This window comes from Gavia stellata, chromosome 6, assembly GCF_030936135.1.
Source record: "Gavia stellata isolate bGavSte3 chromosome 6, bGavSte3.hap2, whole genome shotgun sequence".
Taxonomy (NCBI): Eukaryota; Metazoa; Chordata; class Aves; order Gaviiformes; family Gaviidae; genus Gavia; species Gavia stellata.
The window spans coordinates 58,042,963-58,057,633 of NC_082599.1; the positions used below are offsets into that span (position 1 = coordinate 58,042,963).

At 41.9% G+C, this 14,671-nt stretch overlaps 1 protein-coding gene across 1 annotated transcript in view; it reads left to right on the forward strand.

The window, feature by feature from the left end:
• Positions 1-13,902, forward strand: part of HECW1 (HECT, C2 and WW domain containing E3 ubiquitin protein ligase 1) — a 178,032-nt gene extending 164,130 nt beyond the window's left edge. The window contains exons 24-27 of the mRNA XM_059818508.1: positions 2,591-2,737; positions 4,129-4,243; positions 5,506-5,704; positions 13,791-13,902. Of these exons, the coding sequence (XP_059674491.1) occupies positions 2,591-2,737; positions 4,129-4,243; positions 5,506-5,704; positions 13,791-13,902 (573 nt within the window). The remainder of the gene's footprint in view (positions 1-2,590; positions 2,738-4,128; positions 4,244-5,505; positions 5,705-13,790) is intronic.
• The last annotated feature ends 769 nt before the right edge of the window (positions 13,903-14,671 follow it).

Here is a 14,671-nt window from a genome sequence, read left to right on the forward strand (position 1 = left end):
TGTTGTGGAAGATAAGAGATGGCTCCAAAGACAATAGAAAAAAATCACAATCTGTTGTAGATACTGTGATAGGAAAGCAAAAGAACACTAAAAGCCAGATTTTTATGCCAGTTCACATGTTGTCTAATACTTTATTTCATATGCGCTAGACACTAACCTTGCTAGATCCTGGTGATGGGGGAAAAAATGGTTCTCACTGTGAATTATGACTTTCAGAACCCAAGTCCTAAGCAAAAGTGAGATTGGTTTTTTTTCCCCCTTCTGAAATTTGCGAAGTGCTGACAGCAAAATAACGAAGAAATCGCAATCGCGTTTTATGCTCACAGATGGATCCCAGTTGGAACTTCTTGCATGCCAAGAGTATCTGACCACTTAAATGCCATCTGAACATTGCTTTGCTGGATGCATGTGCAAGTGTAGCTCACGGTGGGAGTTCTGCTAATATTTGGGAAGCTGGATTTCAAGGTTGGGTAAGGGAAACAAGAAATAGTGGCTCTTTGAGAAGCTGTGTGGTAGATGGGTTACAGCCCTTTTGTCCTGCTTCTACAATGACTTTATTATGGACCAAACAGTACTATTTTTTTCTTTCTTGTCTCATCTCTGATGTGTATTTAGCTTTTAAACCTTTTGGGCCAAATCCTCATTCTTGGTACCTTTTTTATTAGAATTTACTACTGAGGAGCTCTAGCCTTGTTGCATACCGGCGCCCAGAGCACTACTGTACTAGCAAAGCTACCATGTCAAACCAAGCATCACACATTTTTACTGGTGGGGACTGGATGCCAATTTGAGAATTTCGTTTATAATACTGAGAGAGGCGTTAGTTGCTTGTGACCCTGAGTACTTTTGCATGCTTTTACCCCGTAGAAAGTGTTCTTCCAGGCCTGTCTCTGAGCTCTGTATCGCTATACGTGGGTAGGGCCTGTCTCCCAAGCTGTGGCAATTGCTCTAGTCAGGTGAAAGGAATGGGCTAGATTGGTTGAAATGTCTCCTTGCTGCTCTGAAACCTGATTCTGAATTCTAGCTCGTAGCTGTGGCTAATGCCTCTATGAATGAGAAAGAAAAAATAGGGACACATTGTTATTGATTGCCTGCCTCCAATTCTAAATAACTATTTGTTTTTGAAATGATATGATTTAATGAGAAGTTGAAGAAATCACCAGCATGTCTTGGTGTTTGTGGGAAGTCTCGCAGAAGATTTAGAACATCTGGACTTAGTCGTGCTTAAAGCTAGACAACGTTTAGTCGTTGGCTTTGACGGGTATATCTTAATGCCACACAGTCTTAAAGAATACGGCGTGGCAGCTGGGCCAGAGTCTTACCTTCTGGATGATGCAGTGTTGCTTGTATAATGGTGATGCAGTGATTTACATTTGGGAATTTACCCTGACCCGGCTAAGAATTCCTAACTCATTACGTCCAACCTTACTTGTTCTTGCTGTTTCTCAACAAAGCTACAGATTAGATGACTCATTGAGTGCTTCCATAATTCATAATGTTACAACAGGTCCCTCAAGCAAAGTGACCTAAATACTATATATGCTGTGTGCTTTCTGTTGGGCTAAAAAATAGATAATAAAATAAATAATATGTAAATAATACAAATAATGAATATGTATTCATGGAGTTTATTCACTATCTGTGCTAGACATCATTGTTATAGCAGCAGAAAACTGAAGAGGAGAGTAAAACATTCTTCCTTTTAAATCCACTAGATTGAATGTGAAAATAATTGCAAGATAAATATTATTTTCTGTCACATATGAGGAGTATGTGCTTGCTGGGTAGAATCTAGATCGATTCCTTAAATCCCTTTTCAATCTTAAGCCTTAGTAACCCAAGCCAACTAAATTAACCGTTAAAATGCAATGAAATGCTGTAGCTCTTGGTTTAAAAACAAGTTATTTACAGTACAAACACTCCCCAGGTTTGGGTGGCTGATACAAAACTCTGAATCCCACAGTGACTATGTTTGTCACCTCTGCAGGGTGCTGTACGGGTCTCATTTAGGTAGTGTATCGGGAGTATTCATTTTGTGATAATTTCTTTGACTATTGGCATTTCTGAGTAAACACTTTTATTAGCGCTTGGGGAAGGGTAGCACTTATTGCCTAAGAGACAAGTGGATATCCCTTCCAGTTGGCGAAACAGCCTGCCTATTCCAATACTGCGATTGCCTCTCCATCCCGTTGTTTCCCCGTACCGTTGCTTGGATAATCTACAGCAAGTAGCAAGCTGGTATGGTTGTCACCCTCTCTGCATCTCCTGGAGGGGAAAGGAGAGGAGAAACATGAAAAGATGGGTCAGAGTGGCACATTGTACATGGCTTATGGATGGTGCTCTCCGAATCAGTCTTTGCTGGTACCATTTGGAGTAACCTAAAGGCCAGTGCAGCTGGGGATAAGGCTAGGGCTGAGGGGTTGTCCCTCATTATCCTTTTTTTAAATTCTGCAAATGGATAAGGGGCCAGGAGTCCAGAACTAGAAATATGGCTGTTACATTTTTCACTTACTTTTTCAAAGTGCAACTTAAATTTGCAACACAGTGTGAACCATACATTGCTACGCCACTATTTATCTTCACTCTGTAGGTGACAGAGAGAGAGTTGAAATCTGGAGGGGCAAATACAGCAGTGACAGAAAAGAACAAAAAAGAGTACATCGAGAGAATGGTTAAGTGGCGAGTGGAACGAGGAGTGGTTCAGCAAACAGAGGCCCTGGTCCGTGGCTTCTACGAAGTAAGTAACAAAACGATGCTCCCACAGTCTTCTGCTCCTCATCTGAATGAGATGACCCTGTGGTTAAACTATGCTTCATTGGTACCCTGGGAAATAGCTAAACAGACACAGATGGCACGGAATTGGAGTGCCTGGATCTGTAGACAGGGACCTTGTATATGGCATGTTCAGCGTTAAGGGAGAAAGGAAAGAAATGTGTATTCTGAATATGATAAAGCATAACGATCAAGAGTTAAGAAAGATGCTGCTTTCCATTCACGTAGTAAGAGAAGTAGGCGTTTGCAAATTTTGTTTTACCCTGCTGTGATACAAAAGAAGATTGTGAAGAATTGTACTCTTCAGTGCAGAGCTGGCATGACATGCTGTATCTTTAGGGGCTCATGCCAGTAAAATTGGTCCTAGGATTCAGTCAGCTATTATCTTACTGGTATTCATGGATGCTGCTCCATTGTTGTCCCTGGATTTTGCTAATTTATCTGTGCTGAAGACCTGGATCTGAGAACATCCTTCTGGCAGAGCTGCTACAAGGACTGCTAAAGACTGGATGAAAACCTGTGGCTTTGCTGACCAGCCCGTGTAGTCACCTATTCTTGCCCCCCTTACTAATCATATTCAAACACGTACCTTGCCCTGGCAGCTGTATAATATAAGTAGAAGTTGAGGGCTATCTCACAGAGGGAAATAAACTGAAAGAATGGCAACCCTGGAAAATGAAACAGCAGATAATGGCAACTCAGAACAGTACTGGTAACTGATGGCTCCAAGCAGAAGTGCACTGACATTTACTGGGAGTGGAAGCCAGTGAGGGTGGCTTTGTAGCTGAACAGACTTGGTCAGCCCTTTCCTGTAGAAACGGGTTGGCTAAGCAACTCCGTACAGTTTACTAAAGTACGCATATGGTTCGCTAGCTTTTTCTCCCTGTGAATACTGCAGGCCGTAAAAGCTTTCGGTTTCACATAATGAAGAAAGTGAACCTCAGCTGCATCTTCAGTGGATGAAGACCTGAGGGGACTCCTACACAATTGTAATCAAATTCCAATGCGAAACAAATATAAAATAAATTGTCCGTATTACAAATCCAGTCTTTGACTATGAAAATCACTTGTCAGAAGGAATGTAACAATGGAGAATGTTCTGCACAGCTTATGTCCTGTCACTTGTATCGTTTCATTCTGGTCAAATGTCATGTGTCATCATTTGTTTGCAGCTCAAAACACCAGCAGAATCCCTGAAGAAGAGCACAGATTTATCAGCAGAGGAGTGGAAGTTAGCTGTCTGCACGCAGACTTTGTCAGAATAAACAGCTGGCCATCAGAGCCATAGGTTTATGAGACATTGCATCTGCTTTATTTCCAGTCTGAAACTGTGCTTACAAGTGTGTTTTGTTCCAGGTTGTAGACTCCAGGCTTGTCTCTGTTTTTGATGCCAGAGAACTGGAGCTGGTTATAGCTGGCACTGCAGAAATAGATCTCAATGACTGGCGCAACAACACAGAATATCGTGGAGGTAAGCTGCCTGCTGATGCTTACTAATATCTTGACTGTTTTCAGTCTAAAACATGAAAGATTTGGTCCATCTTTTCCATCTGTCTTTCCTAAGGGAAATGCCCTATTTTGTTCAGGAAGTTTTTGTGAAGAATAGGTCTTGAAATAAAATAAGTAAGACCTCAGGTTTGGATCAACAGATGTAACAATACTGAAATTGCTTCTGCTACTTCTATACAGATTTTACCCACTCAATTCCTACCAGCTTAACAGGAGTTTTGACTATTAAGGACTGAAAAGGATTTGCAGTATTGGGTCTAAAAGTTACTTACTCAGATGACTGTGAATGAACTCCTGGCCTCACTGAAAGTAATATCACAAGTCCTCTTGGCTTCAGCAGGGAGCTGAATTCAAGAGCTGAATTTCACAGTTCCCAATTACACTTCAACAAAATACAGATCTTGCTTAACCATCCCCTCAGCCTAAACTATGTCAAGTAGGATTTTTTTCCTTCTCCTCTAATGCTCAGCCTGGTTTTGCTTTAAATGCTGAGCATGATTTATCCAGGCTGTCTTGGATGATGGATAAATGTGAAATCCACCAGTTCTGCACTACAAAAGGGAAGTCCCTGAGGTTCACATACCCACCCCTGAAATACAAGGTTTTAGTGTTTGCTGCTCACCGCCCAGCCGTTGCGCTACCTTGAAATACGCAGCTTACCACAAGCACAGCTGGGTCCCCCAAGTTATTCTCCTCCTTCTTTTTTCTGCTTAGTTATCGAAACAGATTCAGCCTGGGTTTATGCTGGCTTTCACTAGCACAGACCAAGGCACAGAGCCCCTCAGGTGGGAAGTTTGCCAGGGAAGGGCTTGCGGCAGCAAACTCCTCTCCATGTGTTGAACGCTATTGCAATCCAAAAGAGAATTTATTTGGGAACCGGAAATTGTTAAGTCGTTAGGACTCGCACTGTGTGGCATATCGCAGTTGGTCTCTTAGATCTCATGCGGGTAACCCCAGTTCTTGCCAAGGGATTTGTGGGAGGCCAATGTACCTCAAATATATTTGAGTTTCAGGGTTTCAAATGAGTTAGTAATATTATAGTATCTACAGCCAGGACAAGATGAGGGCTGGGACCTACTGCTCATCAAGAGCAAGATGTATTGTTAGGTCAGGATCTTTTCAGTAGGAGATCTACTGCCCCATGCTAGTGGGAACATATTTTGATGTTACATTTCCCACTGAGAGGGGGTGACTTTAATTTCTGTCTCATACTTCTTGGTTTAGGTTACCATGATGGACACATAGTAATACGGTGGTTCTGGGCAGCAGTGGAGAGATTTAACAATGAGCAGAGACTCCGGTTGTTGCAGTTCGTCACTGGAACATCAAGTGTGCCATACGAGGGCTTTGCAGCTCTCCGAGGGAGCAATGGGCTGCGGCGCTTCTGTATAGAGAAATGGGGGAAAATAACCTCCCTCCCAAGGTATGTCCCAATTAGGATACAAAACCAGAAGTGCTGTGAGAAAGGTGAGCCTGGTACTTTTTTGCATCTCTCTGCCAGTGAAAGATAATGAATACAGTAAGGACATCTTAAAACAGCAAAGGAACAATTATCAGTTTGTTCTGTAATTACATTCAGAGAAAAGTGTTTTCTTCTGCTGCCTTTTTGATTTGCAGGCTCAATTTAAGCTACTTTGAATCCTGGGAAATAGTTAAGATAAAGATTTCCATAGGTCCAAACCTAGTTCTCTTATTTTGGTTCTGGAACAGATCCAGACCAGCAGGAGCCTGTCAGCTGATTCTGTTCCCTTTACTTCCAAAAGACTAGTAAAAATACTTTGTGAGGTTACAGAGCCATGAAAGCCAGAATCTGTCTCTGAGTTTTGGCCAGAGACCTGAGGGTAATCCCTTCATTTGCTCTGATGGTTCCACTTTTTCATCACGAGGAAGCTTAGTGAGGGGACTTCAGACCATGTGGTGATAATACCCAATTTGTTACATCTAGTTCAGTCAGCCAGCTAGGAGCAAATGAGCCATAATGTCATACAGGGTCAACAGACTTCACAGTGCTTCCCAAAGGGGAGGGGTCATCTTCCTTTTCAGAACAAAGGGACTGGGGCACAGAGGGGTGGTCTGATTTGCCTAAGGCCACCCAAGAGAGCCATGGCACAGCCAGTGATACATTCAGCTTTCTGTTCTGCTCCAGCACTTTGTCGGTGACCAGCACTCATCCTTCCTCACTGAAGTGAGTCCCCTTTTTTTGAATGTCCTTACAGTTGCCTGAGGCTCTGCGCCATTGAGATTATAGAGCATTTTTCATGGGGCTACATCTCAGCACCTCTGAGATAGTTTTGCTACGTGACCCTTTTACACAACATTTGCCCTCCAAAGGATGCTTTCATCCTGCTGCAGTCCAAGGGAGGCAACTTCCATGGCACAGAGAAAAAATATCTTCTCGCAGGCTTTGCAGATATATTCAGACAATCAATTAACATTGGGTCTAGTCCAGTTTTCTAGTTACTTGCCATCCGCATTGTTTACCCAGAAGCATACTATAGGACATGGACTTGAGCAGAGCTCTAGAGTCCTCTGGAGAGGATAAGCCCAAATATGGTGACCCTCATAGTACAAGCCTGCTCGAGTCCGTGCTTATGCACTGGGGAGACACAGGAGCTTGACCAAGGCACTATATCAGCAGACATTCTGAGCTGACATCTTACATTGACTCCCTTTAAAGTCAGGAAAAGGGAAGTAAGTGTTTTTAAGGCACAATTCGTCTCACCTGAATGCAGCCTTTTAAAATAGCTCAGTTGAATCGCACCTGGTACATTCTGATTTATGTCCCTTGACCATAAAGACTCTACAGAGACTATATGGAGAACTAGAGCCTACATGAAAGCTAGATGTAGGCACTGAGATTTAAAAACAGATGAAAACATGTAAGGCCAGTGAAATGACTCATGCCCTCTGAGCTTCAGCCAGCAACGTGGAAAGAAAGCCTGAGAGCTACCGTTCGCTATGCGTAGGCCTGACCCTCCTTTTGCAGCATATACATAGTCCGGTTCTATGTAAGGGTTTCAGAGCTGACCAAGGGCATTCCTGCCTGTAGACAGGCAGCAACTGCAAGTCAGACTTGTGCAGCGTTTCTGCAGAGCTCTCTTTGCGCTCCTAGGGTGGAAAGGGGCGAGAGGGGAGGGTGGGCCTTGGCGCGTGCACAGAAAATGCCCTGGGCTGACCCGTCAAGTTCTGAAAAGGTAATTGGCCTCTTTCTGCTCTGTTTAACTTTCTTTGTGCACCTAGGCATTACTTATGACCTAGATTCAGTTAGCCCCGAGATATTCACATTAAGGACTTTATGTTTGTCTGCTGATCACCGAACTTGTTGCTCTCCCTGAAAGAGGCCTCTTTTCCAGGTGAAAGTTGTTAGCACCTTTTAGAAGTCTTAGAGCTCTGCATTCATTTTAGCCAGGGGAAAGAGAAACAACACTTGCTCATGGGGAATAAACACAGCTTGATCACCGTGAATTACTGCCTGCATTTTTATAAAATTATGGGGTGCTGCCAAGTATACACGGTGTTAAGAAATACATAAAACACACAGGCTAAACCTGGAGGCTCCCTAAATCCTTAGTTAAGCAACTAAATAAATGTTATTTTAAACTTTTTTTAAATGCCTGATTATGGATTGCTCGTGTTTATTTAGATTTACTTACGTATTTACTTAGACTTAGAGGCTAAAAAAAAAGTCCTATGTCATACCCTGTAGGCCTTTTGGCCCCTGTGATACAATATGAGTGTAACTAACTTTAGCTGTTTAAAATAAACCACAACAAATTCCCTTGTCCTTCTGACAATTCCTACAATTCCACAGTGAGCGTTACCCTTGCTCCACATTTTCAAAGTCCTAGGAGAAAAAAATCCAGCTTTCTCATCCCTTAGCAATCGTCAGATTTAGTTGTTTATGTGCTTAGGTTAGCTCTTAATTACTGGCCTTAGTTCTTAGGCCTTGACCCAATAAACACGATGCTGTGAGAGGTGTTACAGAAGCTTGCATAAAGCTGATGCGTTTGGCTTTCCTGACATCCAGGTAGATGGTGGGTCACTGGGGATAGGTTAGTTTTGCCTTTGGGTTTTCAGTTGCTTTACAAAGCATTCAAGATAACTTTTAGCTCTATCAGGAGAGTCCAGGACACTCTCTGTATTCTCTCACTCCTGCTCCAGATGGCTGAAGTAGTTAGGCAACTCTCCCTTACATCTCATCCTTACACTTTGGCAATGGAGCATGGAACTGCCATTTGCTTATAGTGAGCAAAGATGTGATCATACCTAAACCAGCCATGTTTTTGCACTTGTGACAGCAACGTGGCACTCCCAGAAAAGAGGCATGGTGTAAATTTCAAAAATGCAACACTTTTCAAAGAATAACCACTAATACATAATGCCTAGAGTGCTTCTTGAAAGCACTGAGGATAAGCAAGACTTTTTCAGGAAGTTTGAGAATCCGGTAACTTCATTCTAAATTGGTGCACTTGTTCATCAGTACCAGTTCCCCTACATGAACAGGGTAATGGTGGTGTAATATGTTCATGTAAGACAAATAAGAGTCAGATTACACCAGTGGTTTACTTCTGCAGTGTGCCTGTGTACCAGGCACGTTATTCCTATCTCTATTTACTTTGAGTCCACACACATTAGAAAGTCAAAGTACTATACAGCTCAGAGATGCTGCTCTAATCCCAGATTTCTAAATGATGACCCTAAAGCAGGTTCCAAAGAGACTGCTGGATTTACAGATCTGTCTGTAAATCTGCAGCATGGTTTCTTCCAAAGTGATGTAGCTTGTCATATGAAATGACACTGAATAGGTAACAGGTTCAACCACTTGTTCATCAAGGTTGAGTTTTACTCTCCTGATCTAATATGCAAAACTTTCTCCTAAAATAAAGGAGTTAAATATTTTACTACTTGTAACTGGTTGCCTGACTAGGGATGGATGGAGAATTCTTCCAGCTACAGCCTCTTCTGAAGCAGGAGGCCTCTCTTCACCTTTCCTGGGTCATGCAGATACTTAACATGGAACCAGTTTTGGTAGCAGTTTCACAAGAACTTACTCTTTGTTCCCCACCAAACATTAATGAACAGACACTGGCTATCGAGCTGGAATAACATAGCTTCATCTCATATTGTGGGAGCGGAACTGGCCCGACGCAAATCTGTGCAAAGAACTACCAGTGTTTTCTGCTATAGCTATAGGAGACAACACTTCCCTCTTCTTAAAACCTCAGCCTGCAAAAGTGTTCAGTGCCTACAAATGCCACTGCCCCATCTTCTGGTTGTGCTCCTCATCTGGCCAAAACTCCTGTCAGCTCCAAGGTTATTTCTGTTTGAGTATCAATTAAGTAAGGACCTCAGCATGTATCCCAGTGATTCAAATGATCACATTTGATGCAATGAGGTCACTTTCCCCGTCAGTGCTGAGCTGCAACTACTCTTTCATCAAAAGAGGTTTTCATTTAGCAGAGTAATACTAGTTATTAGCACCATACTGTCTGTGGTTTATGTATGATAAAGATTACCAGTGCTAGTAAATATGTGATCTTTTGTAAGAGAATTCTGTCCCTCTCTATTAGATGATCAAGTATTTAATCACCCCAGAATCCCATATAGCAATTTAAAAAAGATTGTGTATGACTACTTCTCATCATTTCCTTCTCTCCCAGTGGGCTGAGTGTCTGTGCTTTGTTGTCTTTTATAATTCCTTATCTCCCATCCCTCTCATCTTTCCTCTTTTCTCACATACAACAGAAATACCATCTACAAATCTCTGTTCATCTATTAAGCAGTGTTTCCCAGACAGCATGTAAGTGTTCCTTCTTACAGACAAAAGGAACAAAAGTTGATACCTGTGAGTCCTGAGGTTGATCAGAGGGGTTTGTGGGTTCATCTACAAAAAGAAAGGTGAAAAGGAGAAATGCCCAGTTTCTGCCTGACAGGCATGGTTATGTTAGAATGCAAGTCTTAGTTGATAGGTTCAAGCTATAAATAAGATAGGAGGGGGTTTTGTGCACACTTACTGCCTTTGGATTCTCATCGTTATGGGGATTAAAGGAAGTGACAAAGAAAAGAAGAATGCAAAAATCTCAAAAGCTTATACTCATAATTTTTAGAGAGAATTCTTAGAAAAGAAACAACACAGCGCTGTGAACAGTGAGCAAGATTAAAGGTTCAGACCCACCAAAACTACTTTGAGCAATAAAGACAGACTGCCAGGAAGAATGAAGTTTTAAGTGGTCCATTTACTGCTTTACTTACTGGAGGATGAGGGCATGTGAGGGTCAGAGTTGGTTTACAGACTTTATCTTGCATTTTCTTCTAGAGAAGCCAGAATCCTTTCCATAAAAGCTCTTACCAGTCTAATTCTTATTCCAGACCTCTCACTCCCTGAACACCCTCTCAAATGTCAGCAGGCTTATGCAGTAGGAGGCTTAATCAAAGGAAGAAAGACTTCTCATTGCAATGACTGTTTCTTGCACTGCTGATGCAATGTTTTCACCCCAATATGTGCAGCGAGCCCAGTACTACAAAATAGCAAGTGTCCCCTGGGTTATGCTTACTGTAGTCACTCTCACTGGGATCAGTTGTGAGGATCTGATCATTCAGGAGGAACTTACCCCTTTGGAAGACAAGACACAGAGTTAGGCAACAGTGAATGTTATGGAAAACATCCTCGCCTCTTAATTGCGCTGCGTACTGCAGTATCACACAGCAATATGATATAACAGACTGGAGGCTGAGCAATTTGTCTTTAGTCCGGTTTGGAAAATAAAGGTTTCAGAGGCAAAGGAGCTATGCTCAGCAATGCTGAGGGGAGAGGGAACGCTGAATGAGGAGTCCCAATCAACCCTAGCTCTTATTTCAGGTGAGACAGAATATGTTGTCCAGTTACACAAGTAGACACCATGTCTGACCTTTGCAGCAAAGAACAAATTTAGACCCATTGCTGAATGTATACCAGACAACTTTGCACATAATTATCTTGTTTTAAGATTGAGTGGGCTTCACTGGCATCATCACAGTGGTAGTAGATCCACATTAGTTTCACAGAGCAGAATTTGAACTCAAGTTTTGCCCTTGGCAATACATTGTGTTTTCTACCTGAAGTAGGTAGAAGTATAAACCTAACCAGCACAGGACTTCTGAAAATTAGTTTTCATTTTTGATTTGATGGCATTTTTTGGCGTGAAAGGATTTTTTTTCTATGAAGTTGTTGAACTGGAGAACACCAGAGTGTTGCTTGGCAAAATGCTTCAGTGTTTCTAGACATGTTAGCTTTTTCTTCCTTTCTTTGTAATAGTTTCTCCCTACAATAAATTCCTTGACACCTTCTACAGAAGAGTCCACTTCTGTAAACCTCATAATAGGAAAAGGAATGGGTCTTTTTTCTGAATTTGACTGGGTCAAGAATGGCCAAAAGTCAACAGCATTGCAAGGTTGTTCCATAACCAGTATGAAATGAGATGGATCATGATCAGTCAAGATGAATGTCTACAAGAAAGTAAACACCAGAATCAATGGCTGTAGATATGCCTACACCACACAACTGGACACAGGACAGCGATGTCTGAGGTGCTGTGGTCTCATACAATTAAAAGTGCCACGGTTAAGTACCGTACAGAGATATTACTTTAAGGTCAGCAAAGTTATATTAGCAGAATCCACACCTGAGCTACCATGACTATGCTGCTTCCAGTTTGGGAGCCAGGCAGCTGAGCTCCTCAAGACTGGCTGTCTCTGAACGGTGCTCTCTTGCCTATGATAAACACCTTCTGAATGGACTACAAGAATCCTTCAGTTAATTAACTCCCAGTGGTTGATATGTACTGGGAATGGATTGTAGAAACAACTTACGCTGCCAAAGATTGCTGAGATAACAATAAACAGTGCAGGGCTACTCATGGATAATACACGTGAGCTGCCATGTTTAATTTCAGAGATGTATTAAATAATGGCTTTATTAATGTCCCTTTTTCACTAACTTACATGTGTTTCCAGCTCATTTCCGCAAATTCTGTGTTTATTGTACACTCTCTCCGAGAGTGACCAGCTAACAAATCTTCATTCAGAAGGGGAAAAAGGATGGTAAAAGCTCTCCTAATTGAAATCGTGTGATGCAGCGAAGATTACGTGCCTCTGGCTATTTCAGTTGTCTGATTGCTCTTAATGATCCACCACTGGTGCTTGATAAAACTCTCCCTCTAAATCTGCAAGTCTCAGGCCAGCCCATCTACCAGTATCATGTTTTTCTCACTTTGTGGGTGGCCTAAGAGATGACTAGCATGGTTTCAAATAGTTTCTCCAAGATAGCTTTTCTGCTGCAATTTTGAAGAAATAAGATTGAATTAAGGTAGGAGATAGAAAAGCTAGAAGTAGAACAACTTCACAGCTTCTAAAAATACTAGGGGCCAGGAGCTTAGACATTGTTAGCCATTGAGGCTGCATTTCCTTCTGTAGGGTTTTGTCAATTCACTTTTATCGGAGGGAGCAAGAGGAAACAGGTATTTCTAGCATCATGTAAAACTCCAAGCTGACTGAAAAAAAAAAAGAAACAATTTTAACGAAAGTGTGCCCCCCTGTTTGTTCAATGAGCTTTATGTTTTTTCAGTCAGTTGAAATAGGATGAACTGTTGGGGCAGGGACTGTTTCTTTTGCTCCACATGTGTATAGCACCACACACAGTGAAGTGCAGTCTGCATCTGGGTCTAATTGCTGCTACCAGAAAAGCTGCAACAAGGTGGAGGCCTGCGTGGAACCTCCTCCACGGCTTCTTTTGAAGGTGCTGCCAGCTGGGGGTAAATACAATGATAGAACTGCGGGAAGAGAGGGTCATCAAGTTGGCAGCTTGCTCTGCACAGAATATTTTGCTTTTGCCTTGGCTACTGCAAATAAATAACATTTAAAGGCCAGACTTGCAGCAGATGGCCAACAGCTGACTTACAGGAACATTTTCAGCAGCCTTCCTTCTTCAGTTAGCAGATCCCTGAATGGTCTGTCACGAGTCAACCCTGTCTCACTATAAACACATGCTGAGCCCATTCTGTCAGTATGGTTCATCACATTATGCTTGTCCACTGGTGCAAAACTTACTAGCTGCTCATGTTGGATGTACAGCTGAGTTGCATTTTTTTTTGGAAAAACTCAAAGCAACCAAAATTCTGGTAGTGGAGTTTTCTCTCTATCAGGGCCTCTAGACCCCAGCTCCTCAGTGACCTCCAGCGTTCTTCTCCAGGAAGATCCCTGCAACATCTAATGCAGGGATAGCAGAGAATGATGTTATGTTGATACTTAGCTTGTGTCTTCCATTTGAAATACTCATGAGTATGTGCATATAAATTTCAGTACCTCGGATTTTGGCAGAATTTGAGACTTTTACTTTAATAGTTAGGATTTCTTTTTATCTCTCTTGAGTGATCTTGAACGTCATGAGTCTCAGTAGGAACTTGTTTTCTCAATTCTTATTTTCTCAAGTTATTTAGATTAAACTTAACATGTAGCATATTTTCCTTTTGCAGGGCACACACATGTTTCAACCGTTTGGATCTTCCACCTTACCCCTCATATTCTATGCTGTATGAAAAGCTGCTGACAGCTGTTGAAGAAACTAGCACCTTTGGACTTGAATGAGGGGGTTCAGGCACTTCTGGTGTTTTTCTGGCTGATGATGTCACCTTTTCTGTCCACCATCATTTGATCTTGGTTTCCCATGTTTTTATTTTTGAAAACAAAACAAACAAAAAAAAAAAAGTCAAGATTGACAAAAGCTGTGCATGAAGAACTGCCGCCCTCTAAGATCTAACCTTCATGCTTTCATCCTCTGTTTCCAATGGACTGCTAGTCTGTATGCAATAGAAAAACAACTGTCTCAAGGTTTCTGTATATCTCTACATACCTCCATTAATAACAATGAAAATACAAACGCAAGTTACACTACACTTGACCAAATGTTAATAAATGTTTACTTCCACCTACGTTGATTAAAAAATAAAAAAACCTCATCAAGCATTCCAAGCTTTTATATGCTCACATCTTCTAAATCAATTCACAGCCCATCTCACTTCTTAATCGTTGAATCCAGTACTAGGAGCTGGTAAAATATATCTCCATCCGTCCTTGTTTTCCCTGTGTGTATTGTCCATCTGAGAGACACCTATGAGCAAAACTGAAATTTTTATATACGAACTCATGATCCACATCAGCTGGAACTGGCCCAGATACGTGGTGCAGATAAGACCTTCAAAAACTAAAAAACCAACCTGTAACGCAATGCAAAGCATAACAGCGATCGTTATGATTGTTACTTGCCAGTACTGGAGAGAACTTGCACTTCAGAGATGTTGGGAGGGGCATCTCCATTGTAATGTTTACCACACAAGAAGCACAAGGTTGTGCACAC